The sequence below is a fragment of the Cornus florida genome, unplaced genomic scaffold (genome assembly GCF_030987335.1).
Source record: "Cornus florida cultivar Cherokee Brave unplaced genomic scaffold, ASM3098733v1 CherokeeBrave_3.0.0_Hap2_Chr10, whole genome shotgun sequence".
Classification (NCBI taxonomy): domain Eukaryota; kingdom Viridiplantae; phylum Streptophyta; class Magnoliopsida; order Cornales; family Cornaceae; genus Cornus; species Cornus florida.
This window is the reverse complement of record NW_026775580.1, coordinates 48566358-48582271: the sequence shown is the minus strand read 5'-3', so window position 1 is coordinate 48582271 and position 15914 is coordinate 48566358. Positions and strand designations below refer to the sequence as shown.

General features: G+C 33.6%; 1 protein-coding gene and 1 pseudogene across 1 annotated transcript; both read left to right on the top strand.

Moving 5' to 3' along the window:
* The first annotated feature begins 2902 nt into the window (after window positions 1–2902).
* Window positions 2903–5653, top strand: LOC132277570 (protein ENHANCED PSEUDOMONAS SUSCEPTIBILITY 1-like; annotated as a pseudogene).
* A 3991-nt stretch (window positions 5654–9644) lies between these two features.
* Window positions 9645–12947, top strand: LOC132279090 (NAC domain-containing protein 55-like). The gene is made up of 4 exons (XM_059781021.1): window positions 9645–10227; window positions 11563–11841; window positions 12189–12497; window positions 12592–12947. The coding sequence occupies exons 1-3, from the start codon at window positions 9757–9759 to the stop codon at window positions 12228–12230; spliced, it is 792 nt and encodes a 263-aa protein (XP_059637004.1). The 5' UTR covers window positions 9645–9756; the 3' UTR covers window positions 12231–12497; window positions 12592–12947.
* Window positions 12948–15914: the final 2967 nt, after the last annotated feature.

Here is a 15914-nt window from a genome sequence, read left to right as displayed (position 1 = left end):
CCAAGAAACCCCATGAAAATCACAACTTGACCTCAACCCCAAACTCAAGAAATGGTCAGAAATGAATTCTAATAAGGGGGAATAGTATAGCACGTCGAGGGGAACAATAAATGCAAAGGCCGAAGAATTTCTACTAAGGAAATCGAGTGGAAGAGAAGGAGAAAGGGTGGAAGCCAAGGAGCTCTCATGGATGCCAGCCAAGAGAGTGGAGAAGATGAAGAAAATCTGAATTTTCTTCTTTAAGTCCCCTATTTATTGTAAGTCTCAAAAAGTGCCCCGAAAGGGCCCCGCCGGGTCCGGAAAAGTGGATTTTGAGCAAACGCGCTCAAATGGCAAAACTCCGTGAACAAAAAAGATTCAAAATGAGAAAATATGAACAAAGGAAGAAACAGTATCAAAAACCGAGTCCCGAGAAGAGAGATATGCCCCGAACAAGTTCGGCGGCAACTGGGTCCAGAAATTCTGAAACTGGAGAAAAACTACTAGAAAGAAACTCCAAGAGTCAACGACTCAACGAAATGTGAAAATGAATCCCGTACGAGGATCCAAGCTCCAGACGAGACATTTTGTAATAACTTTCGTTAATTGCACAATGGCCCCTACAAAAAGGGTTAACTGCGAAACTACCCCAGAATGAAAATATCTTCTAAAAGATATTTTATTAGATACTCCTGAAATAAAATATCTTCAAAAGATATTTACTAAAAACACCCCAAGAAAAGAAAAAGATTCTGAAGAATTGTGCATCCATGCCCCTATGGACACTGAGAGCAACCAGAGTACTTTCTTGCAAAAATAAAGATACGTATGTCGAGGAAACTACTCAAGATGAAGGCAAGTGAAGTCAAAAACTAACTCCGAGCATGAAAAGTGAGGTTTTGCCAGACAAGTGACAAACGGGGAAAAGACAGTATAAGGAAAAAATGAAACAGGGAAAAGGACGAAAGGCGCATAGTGTCGAAAAACGAAAAATGCGAAAATGACTCAGTCCTCAAAAGAAGTTGTCAATCCACAGAAAAGAGTCTCGGAAACCAATTCCGAGCACTTAAGATGACACTAAGTGACAAGAAACAGAGCTCAGAAAGGAAAATTAAACGGAAAAAATTTATCCGCAAAAATTTCAGGAAAAAGGAAGGCAAATGACTGGGTCGTTATACTGTCGAAAATCCAAATTTGTACTAAAACTGAATTTTTACATTTTGATTTAGTTGGATTTCCATTTTCTTATATTTTTTATTGAGTCCAAATGGGGGGTACTTTCTTATTTACATTGTAAACTTAAAGTAAATAGATATATAAAGTCATTTACTTAAATGTTTTCAATAAAAATAAGGTATGGAGAACACTAGGCCTCAAAATGTAGAAATGTAGAAACCTTTAAAATGCAGAAATAGTCATACATTGAGGGAGCCGACTCTATGTGAGACAGAGCCGGCTCTTGATATTCCAGTAACCTATTTGTCACGAAAAATACCAACTCTCAGGTAAAGAGCAGACTCCCAATTGAGGGGAAAGGCTCACAGATGAAGAGAGCCGACTCCTAAGTTGGGGAGTGGGCTTTCAGAGGTAGGGAGCCGCCTCCATGCCATAGAGAGCCGACTCTCTAAGCAAAGGGAGCCGACTCCTTTTGAAGACAGAGCCTACTCTTTCTGGAAAATTCAAATCCAACGGCTCTTTTGTCTTATGCTTTGTGCTATCCACCTCTAACATCATTATTCAGCTCCTAAAACCTCAATAAATAACAAGGAAATGTCTGAACAAAATAGATACACCATTTGAGAGACATTATATTGCATTAGAGAGCTTTTGTTCTTATATTCTCTTTATCTCTCTCATTTCATTCTTATATTAATCTTGAGAGATTCAACTAAAGATTCAAAGGGCTTTTGCTCTAGTTCTAATCCTTAAAGAGCTTTTGCTCTATTCTATACTTGAGAGATCCTATTGAGTTTATTAGAGCTTTTGTTCTTCACTTAAAGCATCTTCTCTCATTCATATCATTCATAGAGTGTTGAGTTTCAATCTATTCTTCTATACTCTAGTTGTGAGCTTTGATTTGCATATCAATCTTTGAGAGATGTATTTGTATGCAACAAATCTGATATTCCTTTATAAGGGCTAGTGTGGCCAACGAAGAAGAAGCAAGCTAGCTTCAATTTGTAAGGGTTAGTGTGACCCAAAGGAAGACTAAGAGAGGTTGTCTCTTAGCAAGGTAAAGCAAAGAGTTGTTTCATGTAAAGGTTTGCTTTCCACCCGTAAGGAGAAGCCATAGTGGAATAGGAAGTCTCAAGAAGGATCTTGAGCCGAGGAGTAGGAGTTTTTGAACCTCGCTAAAATTGCCGAGTCATTGTTTGCAATTTCTCTTCCCTTATCTCTTTTATAATTATGCTATAAATTATTTACATTCATATCTTAATTTCATTATTGCATAATTGGTTAGATTATTGATTATAAATTATATTTCTATCAATTGCGAAAATTGGCCATTGACTCTATTCACCCCCCCTCTAGAGTCAATTCTTGGGTAACACAAGACATTAGTCTAGTCCCAACGTTGTACATATGGTATATCTTATTCATGAGTGTGACCTTTTTGAGGAGGCAATATGCATTAAAACTTTGTCCAATTGTACTTGCTTGGGATAATATTTATAATTTATTAATTTTCTTTTGATTGGAATACAGTCTGGTTGTATTTTGTGTTCATTACTTCATGTCTTGCATGTCATATCTTGTTAGGCATATGGTTTAGATTAGAGACAAGTTCAACTGTCATATGTTATGCCGATTAAGTTGGCACTTTTTTATTGTCACTTTATCTCAACTTTGGAAAGTCATGTTTAAAAATTCTGTAGCGGTAGTATTTTATTCTAGATTGGGTTTTGAAGAAGCACAAGGGGAAATGGGGTTTGGAATAAAGGTTGTTTCCTTTGTCTTTTCATTTGTTTTTGTTATGAAGAATTTTCTTAGCGAAAATTTATACCCCTTGGTGGATCAGCTGGAGCATGAACATTCAGCCAAGGTAACAGGCATGCTTCTGGAGATGGACCCAACAGAGGTTTTGTATTTTCTTGAATCACCAGATGCTTTAAAGGCAAAACTTGCTGAGGCAATAAAGGTCTTGAGGAACGTTGTTTAGCAGCAATCTATTAGCCCAACTAACCAACTTGCCTCTTTGTCCCTGAATGATAACCTAATTTTCTTAGTAAAATTGATTCAAATTTGTGTGCATGTGGTGGCGAGGATACTTGTTTTGGTATTTGGAGTTGATTTTAACATTACTTAGGTTATTGAAAGCATATTTGACTTCTTAATCTTTTTGTCAGTCCTTTGTGAAGATTGCTAAGATTCCATGAATTCTTTGTTATGGTTTCATTGGTGTGAAGACCATCATATGAGGATACTTCTAAGGATAATTTTATTTAATTTTTATTTATTTATTTATTTATTTATTTATCTAAGCATGTTGCAGCATGTCATTAGTAGTGTCAACTAATGTCCCATAGGGACTTGAAGCCTCAACCTCCAATGCGAGAAGGGGAGGTACACGTTAGACACTTCGTGAAACAAGCATTATCAGCATAGGGACTTGAAGCCTTAACCTCCATTGCAAGGGGGAGATACTGGTTAGACATTTCAGTTCTGTTGTCATTAGATACCTTTTATTTTGGTATGGAATAACGTTCAGTTATAGAGCATTCCCTTCGAGAACTATAAATTGTTAGTCCATATGAACTGTATAAAACACTTATAAGCAAAAGACTATAAGCAACCAAAGCAAACACTTGTGGGCAGCGGAAAAGGAGCAGAATTGTTTGAAAATTGCAACCTTCCTTGGTGTAATACTTAGGTAGTGTTTGGGAGGGCTTTAGGGGACCCTAAAACAAGTTTTTAAACCCAAGAAGCCCTTCAACATATAAAATGATTAGTTATGCACAGTAGTCAAATCTCCATATATGCAACTGGTAATAACATCAAAAGCCAATGACCCTACAATTCTAAACTAAGATTTGACGAAAAAGGGGAAGCCGCATGCGAAACAAGCACTCTGCAAAATTATTTAATAAACTGAAGCTAATGGTGATACAGTACTTGGATTGACTAAATAGGCCTAAGAATGGTTCCAAGACTTGGCCATGGTGGTTGAGAGCTTTAAACAATGGATCTAATAGCGATACATAATTTTGGCTTATGTGGTTGTCAATTAACCTCAAATTCATAGTACGCACCGTAAGCTTGATCTAGTTTTAAAAACTAGATAAGTAAAGTTGAGGAGAACAATTAATCCATAATTTTCAAGAAGAGTGCTCCAACTGTTCAACACAATCTCTGTGTATTTTATCAAACCACAATATACAGCGGATGAGTCAAAGAAACCCACTCATTTGTCACCATAGGACTTAGCCATGCTCTTAATATATTACATCCAAAAGGGTCTGCTCTTCATTAAGCCTCAAGCAATGGATGATCAAGTAGACCCCATCAAACCTGTTCTGGAAATGTTCAAAATGTCTCTCTCTTTTGCTCTTGTTCATTTATATCCGCTTGCCGGTCACCTATCCATATTATTGCTCTGTATTTATCAATTGTAATGGCAGTGCAATGCCAAATTCATCTATGCAGTTGTGGGCTTAACTGTGTTAGGCATCCTTTCACCTAGCAATGTCCCTCTACTTGCCCAATCGTTCTTTGACCACGACAGGGCAATTAATCATGACGGTCACTCCACGTCTCTGTTATCCATTTAGGTGACTCCAAAAGCTTATGATATTAGCAAAGTGTATATTTACTTATAGACGACACATCAGCTATAAAACAATTTATTTAAAAACTTTAAATTGTTATAGAGAATGTAACTTTTTGCTATCTTTTAGCAGGTAACGGAGCTTATTGATGGCATCTTTAGTGGATGTTCCATGAACCATGCTATCGCAGATGGGACATCTTTATGGCATTTCTTAAAGGCATGGTCAGAGATTTTCAAAGTACAAGGACATAATAATATTACCATTTTCCACCCACCAGTTCACAAGCATATCAGCCTTCCCTTTACCCACCATGGTCAATTTATTAGCAGACATGAAGCTCCCCTACTGAGGTGACAGAGTCCATAGCAAAAATTAAAGCAAAGGCCAATTCAGAATGCAAGTCCAACAACATCTCCTCTTTGCAGGCCTTGTTGGCACATGTTTTGAGGTCCATGACACGGGTGTGCCGTCTACCACCTAACCAAAAAACCAGTTGTAGTATGGCCATTAATAACATCCCACCATATCCTCAGGACTACTTTGGAAATTCAATCCAGACGGTGAGAGGAATCGCCACAGCTTGAGATCTGCTTGAATACAATCTTGGGTGGGCAGCTTCACTATTACATCAAGTGACTAATCACAATGACAATGCAATAAGAGAGGGGTGAGGCATGGCTTCAGTCTCCCTTCATATACCAACTAGGACAGTTCTTGGATCCCTGCAGCGTTACAATGGGAAGCTCACTGCGTTTTGACATGTATGGGAATGACTTCAAATTGTGGAAAGGAGGAAGCATGGATTTGGAGTTGTGTCTTTTACAATTTTACCAGATTCAATGAGTGCTGTTGAATCTGATGAGGAGTTCGCGGAGGCCATCCTTTCATCTAATGATATGTACTAATTCACAATTTTTATGTTGAATGCTTCATTTTGCCTTATCACACCAAGCATGCATGGATTGAATGGTTCAATGGATTGACTAGTTTTATGTGAAATTACTTGATTTTGTCTTAGTGGTATTACTACTAGTCTTCTAATCTTGTTACTATCATGGATAAGGTAGCTTCTTGTAGCTGTTTTAAAATTTAGTAGCAGCAATATAAAACAAAAAGTCCTAAGTAATGTTTCCAGTCAGCATATATGTTGTATATGGTGTGTGTGTGTGTGTGTAAAACCAGTTTGTAGTTTGAGCTGCCACTTAGATGAGAAAAGTGATGCCTTAACTTTTCTCGTAGGCAAAAATGACTATGTAACTGTTTATTAAGGCCTCGTGACTTAGTGGTATCTCTTCTACCTCCTAAAGTAGATGGTGAGGGTTCGAGTCTTTAAAAGAGCAAAGTGGGTGTGTGAGTAGTGTATGTGAATTTTTTGCCAATGACAAAATAATAATAATAATAATAATAAATAATAAATAATTACAATATTATAAAGGGAATTACTCAAAGGGAGGCAAGGAAAAAGAAAAAAACTACCAAAAAGTTTGAAAAGAATCAAAACAGCAGGAGAGATAAAAGCCCAAACCCACAAAAAGGTGATCCCAATCAAAAAGTCAAGAAAGAAAAGGGTTAGAAAACATATTTAAGAGGTTGAATATTCATCGATTATGGGGTGAGACTTAGATCTCAAAAGAAAAGACAATTGAATATTAATTTGTGCTTGGAGTAGTACAACGTGACCCAACTCAAATTCGAGAATATATACGTTATTGTGTTACAATTTTACAATCCTCGTGTAATGGCTTGAGCGTGCACATGTCAAAAAATTTCAAATGCAAATTGAGGATTCGTTCTCACTAGACAAATGGGTGTGTTTGGTTTGGTGGTTTATTTGTTTATTTTCTTTTTTCTTTTTTTATAAAATAAAACAAAAAAAACAAAAAAAAACAACAACAACAACGACAACAACATTTATTTGGAGGGGAAGTAAAAGGTTATTTGCCAATTTGTTCTTATTTTGCCTTATCTTTCATCCATTCATAGTCTTTTTTATGGCTCTCTTTTCATTTAAAGGGCTCAATCCCCCTTAATCTAGAGAGATTAATTTTAATGCATCTCCGAATAGATGCGGTCAAAATTCAACTTTCAATGAATGAAAATGATTATCAAATTGACTTAATGTAATTATAAACAATTATGTTATTATTCAAATCTCTCTAGGTGTTAAAAATAATAATAATAATAATCTCTCTTTCTCACCACCGCACAAAATTTATTACTATTACTATTTATTTTTTATTTATTAAAAAAATATATCTCAACACAACCTCTGAAGCTTTACCCAATTTAAGTTGTTACCTAAGTCCTCGTTTGGGGAAATGACTCCCCTAATCCTTGGTCCTAAAATTTTGTTTTTCTTATTCTCCAAATAACTACTTTTTAATATATATATATATATATAAGGCTCATTATAGGTTTTTTGATTTAATATATAAGTATCTCTAATTGCAAGTGTTGTGTTATTTTAGTAATTGAGCTGTTGGGAGTTCGTGTTCAAGAATATTTACTATGTAGTATCTTGTATAATGAATATTATAATGTGTGAGCCGGACATAATAATTTCTCTTAATAATAAAAAATAGTAATTTACTATTTTGTATGGGTACCATATTACCGGTTTGTATCTGTTCTTCTATTATTTTTCTCACATAATTTTTCATAATTTAAATAAGGTGTTTTTATTGAATAACTAGTGTTACAATCTACAACTTTTTTTTATTTGAAAACCTGAATTTGCGAGTTTAGCTTTGTTTTGAGACCCAATATATATATATATATATATACTAGAAAAAATCACGTGCAATGCACGTAAATATAATGTTTGTAAACATTATGAAATATTATATATATATATATATATATATATATATATATATTACATTATTAACAAATTTATGAAATCATAGCAACCTTCAAAATTTAGTTAAAAAAACTTTAAAGAGATAAAGAGAGTTTGTGTTTGTTTGCTTATGCATATAAAAGAAAAGTGTGAAAAAATTGCCTTCAAAAATAAAAAATTATGTATATATATATTAGAATCAACTTTATGAAATTGCAAAGAAAATCCTTTTAATACCTTGAAGAAATAAAGAAGTTCATGGAAAAATTTTCATGCGTGCCAATGAAAAAAAAAAAATCTAGAAAGATTATCTAAAACATGAAAAGTCACGTTTATTAATAAACGCTTTAATAATCATTAGAAAGAAATCTAAACATGAAAAGTCAAGAAAATAATTATTTATTAAAATAATTGTTTTAATAACCATTAAAAAGAAATCTAAAAGGACAACTCTTAAATAACAGTTAGCTAGCAGCCAATTATTATAAAACCTAATTTTAAAAAGATAACTCTTAAAGCATAAAAATTCAAATAAATAATTTTTAAATTAAAAGATCTATAGGTACTTTAAAATGTATATAAATTTTATAAATCCAAATAAAGCTGTAGATTTTTAAAATAATAATAATAGTTTAAATGTGCATAAATTTTAAAAATTTATGCAACATTGCTAGTGATCATTAAGATTGGCAAAGAGAGGGAAATGATTCACCAGTCACTTTCGAAACAAAAAAGAATGAATTTTAAAATGTAAATAAAAATATATAATTAATAATTCATAAAATATTTATATAATTTATTCTCATAGGATTTACTACATAAAATAACTAAAAAAATTATTAAAATAATAGAACAACAAACATTACACAATCTTTTCTTTGTTTTAGTGCTTTAAAGTTCTCACCCCTCATCACGTCCAGTGCTTTGATATTGCAACTCCTTCTCTAATGTGAGCACTTTAAAATTTTAAAAAAGAAATTAGAAAAAAAAACTGCCATATGAATTTAAGATATACATTATGCGCAATAAAAGTTCAAAAAAATAAAAAAAAATTCAAGATCTCATGTCATGAGAAACTCATCTTCATCTATGACTCAATAGCGTTATCTATTTTCTTAAGATGGATAATGTTAATATGTATTGTGTATTATCATAAATCATCTGAACCTCACAACATAAAATTTTAATAACACATGACAAACAGATTTCATCATTAAAAACATTAGAAGAGAAATAAAATAATGAATAATAAATATTATACATATATATTAACAAGAAACATACATTCCGAAAAATAAGGCTGCGACTTGCAACTTGCAATTGATGCATATGAACAGAATCATCACTCTCGTCTTTTTCAAAGTTGTCGTTTGAACATTAGAAAAAAACCTCTGAGAAGAACTTTTTGCATAGACACGTAGAAAGGGAAAGATAGTTTGCAACATGAGTTCAACTTAGGCATCATTTATATAAGATATATAGAAGAGATATATACAGATAAATGAAAAATCTGAATATAAAAGACATTATAGAAGTTATAACTAATGGGGTTCTACAATCGTGAAGTTTCAAACAACAGCTAAAAACTGAAACGACATTTATAAAATATTGAAATTGAGTATATATTATTATTACCAAACAGTGTATATTAAAAATCCAAATATAATACACTTTTATAACAGTCGTGTAATTTCAAACAATAACTTAATTAAAACTGAAATGACGCTTATTAAAATCAAGTATATATTATTATTATCAAAAAGCGTATATTAAAAATCCAAATATAACACAGTCGTGTAGTTTCAAACAACTTGGTTAAAACTGAAACGATGCTTATAAAATATTAAAATCGAGTATATATTATTATTACCAAAATGTGTATATAAAAAATATAATGAGAATACACTTTTATAGGGTAAATAAATATATATATATATATATATATAATAATAGTAATAATAATAATAATAATTAAATAATTAATAATTAAATAATGTAAACCATTAACACTTAAATGTTGCACAAATCATAAACCTGGCTGCGCATTGGCTCACACCAAAATCAAGCCCCCAATAAAAACCCCTGAAAAGGTTTGTGTCCTTTACAAAACCCTTCCCTCTCTCTCATTCCTCTCGCTTTCTCTCTCTAAACCACTGTTACAAAAATCGAATGAACGCAACTCTCAGTTTCATGGGAGATCCGAAAAACAGAAAAATGGCGTCCTTTTCACGCCCCCACTGTTGCCGATTCTATCCTTCCGAAGCCCAACTCCTATGCTACCACCTCAGTAGCAAGAACGCCGATGATCGCCGATTCGGGTGCGATTTGATCCGAGAAATTGATCTCTACGGTCACGACCCGTTCGATTTGCCCGAATCCTCTTGCTTCCGCTTCGGCCGTGGAGGGAGGAAGAGGTACTGGTACTGTTACGCGGCGAGGGTTTTGAAGGAGAGAGGGAGGAGGAGGGCCGGTGGTGGGTACTGGAAGAGTAGGGGTAGGGTCAGGGATGTGTATTCCGGTGCAGGGAAGGTTGTGGTGGGGACTAGGAGGACTTTTGTGTTCTATTTGGGGAATTCCCCAAAAACTGCCAAGCGGACCCATTTGGTTATGTATGAATATACCCCAATTGATCATAATCAGGTATTTCCTTACTCTGATTCTCCTTTTCCTTTGTTTTTGATATAATTTTTGGTTTTATTATGTTGGATTGTGATTATGTGAAGGAATTATGTGTATTAGGGTCCAGTTTTGGGGCTATTAATTAGATTTGGGGGAATTGTTTTTGGTTCTCTTAAATTATATTGATTAGTGTGGCAGGAGAGATTGATTGTGAAGCATTATTGTTTGAATGAAAATTTAAAGCTTTTTGTTCCATTTTACTTAAAACAAAAAATGGCTGAGTTTTCCTGCAATAATTGTCCTCACTTGACAATGATTTTTCTTAGATAAAACCAGAGACAACGGCTCTTAAAATATATCTTCGTATCCAATGTTTATAGAGACATCTTAGGTTTGTATGTTAGGAAACAATTGTCACCTTGAGGAAATTCCCATCTTTCCACTCAAACGTGCTAGAATTAGGTATATAAACTAAGAATCCTTTGATCCTTACTCTTGGTCTTTAGTAGTTATGCATCTAGCATGAACTATTTTGATGGATGTGAATACACCCATCATGATAGCATTAGATATACACACATTGAATAATTGAAACTTTATTACTAATTGTCCAAAATAAAATAAAATATAACAGTCTATGCTACATCATGAAGCCTACCTTGTGACTGTCGTAAAACTGTGCATTTCTTATTAGATAATACTCCACAGCTCTTGCTCTATGATGACCCCAAATTGGACGAGTAATGTCCGCTTGCCATCTCCCCGATTGAATAGATAGCTACTGCACACTTGCTTCATTCTCCGATTGAATAGATAGCTCCTGCAGCACTTGCTTCATTCTCTGCATTGAAAGGTGGCAGCTACATGTCAGTATAAGCTCGACAAGAGATAGTGATTTAGCTGTTGCGAGCTCCTTGCTTTGAGCTAGTCCCGTCCCTGTATAATAAGACATCAGTCTAGTCCCAATGCTTGACAAATGGTATATTTTATTCGTGAGCTGTGACCTTTTATTCAAACTTTGTCCAAGGAAGTGTACTTGCTTGAGATAATATTTGTAATTTGATCTTCTTTAGATGGGAATACGGTCTGGTTTTGTTTTGTGTTCATAACTTTATGTCCTGCTTGTGATATCTTATTAGCATTTGGTTTAGATTAGAAACAAGTTAAAGCGTCATGTCTTATGCCAATTAAGTTGTGGTTTCATCTTGAAAGTTCTGCGGCGGTAGTATTATTCTGTCCAATTGGGATTTGAAAAGGCACAAGCCACAAGGGGAAATGGGGTTTTTGGAATGGGGGCTGTTTCCATTGCGTTTTCATTTGTTTCTGTTATGAACAATTTGATCTTTACTCTTGCAGGCTTCCTTTGTTCTATGCCGGATATTTGTTAAATCTCATGGTGTAAATAACATATTAGATCATGTTCTAAGTTCTTGTGGTGAAGAAAGTGTTGCAACCGTACGTCACATTGGTATTCAGTATGATGGGACCGTGCATGATGACAATTCTGTTGAAAGGAAGAACGAGGTTTTGAGATTTCCAATGGGACTGGTTGATGAGCTTGATGACAGAGTTCCTGCTGAGACTGTGGCTGTTGCCAGCTTTCAACTTCCTTCTAGCACACAGCCTAATGAGCCGGTATTTTTATTTCACACAATTTCTCCTCTTAGATCAAAGATGATTGTATCAAATTTATTACTTTTTTTAAAAAAATTTATTTCAAGCTTTTTTTTTGTGTCTTTCATTGTCCATTGCATGATAAGGTTTTACGAATCTACATAATTTAAATAATGCACATATGACTTACCAAGAAAATTAATGATGAACACCTATTTTAGTATCTATAAAGTATAAACCAATCCCTCAATTTGTGTAAAATTGTAAGACATGCAGATTAGTATAGCTTAGCATACATGAAACCTAAATTTATCTTCCTCCAATATATTAGCTCCGTTGGTTACCATGGTGTGGTGAATTTTTTGCAGGTGATGTCGTCTGGGCTTAGCGGCAATGGCACGGTTCATTGATGATTTGGCTACTCAGCAATTAATAGCAATGTTAGAAGACAACTATATAGAACTATATAGAGTTGGATGATCTTTTATGCCCATCTTCAGGTTGTTCGGTCTCCGCGCTTGGGGCCGGGAGTGCTTGGTCGCAGGATCAATTTCAATGCTGAGGTTGAACTCATAGTTCAAAAACCTGAAATCCCCACTGGGACATTTAATGGAGCAACATATCTGCCAATTATGAAGTTACCAGTGATGTGGGGCATTCTTGTTCTGCCCATTAAGGTAGTCATTTTGAAATTTCTAAGATTGTTAAGATTGTTCCGGTCAATCTTAATCAAGCAACAAATTTGTGACTTTCTCTTGTTTGTGTGCGCAGATTGCTTTTCGTGCCTTATTGCAAGCATTCTCTCTCCAATGAGATAGAGGAGGAGACTCAGACGTCGGGAAAAAATTTACTTACAGTATCAACTGCATTACCTGATTTGATCATCATACATCGGCTGTTCTCTTGATGGTGGAGTTTTTACTCTAAACCACTTTGGTTATTGGGAAAGTCTCCTTTCCTTTCCACCTCTCTAGTTTTTTCCTTGCTAGTATTTATCTGCTTAGCAAGACATTTTTTCCTGTAGCTTGGTATTTTTTCACTTTCTGAATTTTCTTGTGTGCTTATAAATATTGTAAGTGATGGATATTATAGTAGATCTGGATATATATAAATGGTTTGTTGAATTATTTCCGGAATGATTTAGGAAAAAAAATATATATTTCCGGAATGGACAATACCTATTATATTTTGATTTTTGTGTATGTGCTGTGTGTGGTTGGCTAGTTTGGTTGAACGTGGATTATTGGTTGCTCAATCCAAACATGGTTTGTTGTGGAACCTTCGTCCAGTGTGTGTGTGTGTGTGTGTGTGTTTGTGTTTGTGTTTGTTTTTGGGTTTAAATATGTTTGATTAGAACGATATAAGTTGGTGCTGCACTTTATAGTAACAGATGGTAGAGGTGGGGTGGGGTGTGATGATGTTGGCAGTCCTTGCCACCATTTTATACATCATTAAATCAGCATGTGGTAAGGATTCATCATATTGATCTCAATGTCCTTTTCATCATTTTGCTTTAGACATTCTTCTCTTCAGCAACTCACACCCTACTTGCCATTTAGAACGCTCAAATTTTGAGTTTTACAGATTTGTGAATGTCATTTTAGGGGTAGCTATGAGGCAATCTTGATCCCCCTACTTTTTGTTAGTCTCGTGTGACAACAACCCTTTATTTATTTATTTTATATATCTCTTGATTCCTTTTCTTGTCTTATCTTCTATCTTCTTTTTCTTTTTTTCTTTTTCTTTCTTTTCATATATATACTTTTATAATTCTATAAATTGGAGTAAATACTCGCTGAAAAAAAAATCACCAAAGGTCACTTGCATATAATGTAGCACATTTTAAATGGGGTAAAGTGCAAAAAAAATCCTTTGATGTATACGGAAGGTGCAAATACCCCCTTAGTGTTGAAAAAAAAAAAAAAAAAAACCATCATTTTTAAATTGAGCAAATAAGGACAATGCTTTAATTTGAAGATGGGAATATCTAAAACACCCTTGAGGCAAATAAATATTAAAAAAAATTTGATTTCAAAAGTTTGTGATTTTTATTAAAATTTTGGAGTCTAGTGGGTATTTTAAAGTTTTTACAAAAAAATTCTCAATTTTTGGGGTTTTTATGAAAAATTAAAGATGAAAATACGTAAAATGCCCTAAAAAAATTATTCATTAAAATAAACTCACAATTGTACAAATCTCAAAAATAAAAAAAATAAAAAAAAATAAATAAATAAAAACAGTATCATTTCCATGTGCATAATAAGTACCACTTATACAAATTCCAGCTCCCTTCTTCATATGGTTAGAGATGGCAATGGAGGCGGAGGTGGGTCATTCAAATTCTTGTGTTTCTGCATCCCAACCTGATTGAATTACCACACCACCTACCTTTCAAGAGATTGAGAGAAAATTTAAGGATTCAGTCAATGATTGACAGTCCCTGTAAATCTTATTTAAGTAAATTCGGCACTAACATCCAGTGTCTACACTAAATTAGTTTTTTTTTTTTTCTCTCCCTATTTTGATTCACAGTTGCATATTAAAATTTTGGCATCTTTAAAATTTGTTTTTACGTTTCAAGAAGAATTTAGTATTCAAACTCATATTAAATTTATAAATATTCTTTTCTACATTTTCGTGAAAACAGAGTTTGAGAAAAATTCAGTATTCAAACTCACATTGAATTCATAAATGTTGTTTTCTATATTTCTGTGAAAACAAAGTTCGGGGAAGAATTCAGTATTTAAACTCATAAACTTATAAAAATACTGCGTTCAGATAGTTCCGTGAAAATAGACTTTTTTTAAACATAGTTTGAAAAAATAGTTTCAATTTTTTTTTTTTTTTTACAAGGCAAGAAGTGTTAGAATTTATATTAGTAAATGTAGAGACAACCTCTATGTCAAATAAATTATTGGTTTAGTTGCTTTTTTTCTTTTTTGGGCAGTAAATCAAAAACTTGAATCTATAATTATTCAACTGCATATATATATATATATATATTTCCTTTCTACCTTTTTCTTCCTAGTTAAGAACCAAAAAAAAAAAACTATTATCAGAAAACTGAACCAAACAAACTCTCTTAAATTTTTTAAAAATTTCTCTACTTAATAAATTATTGAGATAGTTGCTTTTTCTTTTTTTCTTTTTGAATGATAAATCAAATATCCAAATCTATTATTAGTCAATTGGATTTTTTTTTATTTTTCTTCCTTCTTTCTTCTCCTTAAAAAAGAGGGAACCACATTTGGAGTGGGTTTTTACTTTTTTGCCCCATTGAAGGTATGGAAAAACAACAACAATATTTACTTATGGTCAAAGATAATAATTTGAAAGCAGATATGATGTCATGATCAAATATTTAAGGAGTGTACATATGGAATGTATTTGGAAGCTTGTTTTTGTGGCCTAAATAAAACATAGAAACAAGAAGATAAAAAGCAAAGCAACCACCTTTGAAATGAGTGGGAAGAGAAGCCATTAATATGCCTGATGACTCCCAACATTAAAAAGGCCCACGTTATGATATATGAACCAACGGCGTGGTTGGGGTGCGATTAAAAGGAACTTGGACCCTTAACACCCCGTTCACACTTCGCACCCCCCTTTTTCAAACCCTCTAAACACTGTATTTGGCACAGTTTCAGTGGTCTTAGTTGATAGAGTGCACAACTTCTCGAACGGATGTACTCGTTCAAATCTCCTTCTCTTAATTTGCCAGATAAAATAATGTATTTGTGCTCTGCAGAGAATATTGGTACGTTAAGAAAATATTGAGTTGTAAAACCAAGCGTTATAACATTTTCATAACGTGTATCACTGATTCTCCTCACCAACTAAGACGGATTAAGAGAGGATTTTAATCCCTTAACCACTATATTTGAATTTTAGAATGAGGGATTTGATAGACAAGAAGAGAATTTCATTAAAAAATAATAGTTGAATTTTGATCATTCCATATGTGAATTCTCAAGCTGTAATTAGATTCTTATGATTTTGGCTTAATTGGTAGAGTGAATAACCACGAGCGGGTATGCCGGTGTTCAAATCCCCCTCCCCTAATTTGCTAAAATATATATATATATATATATATC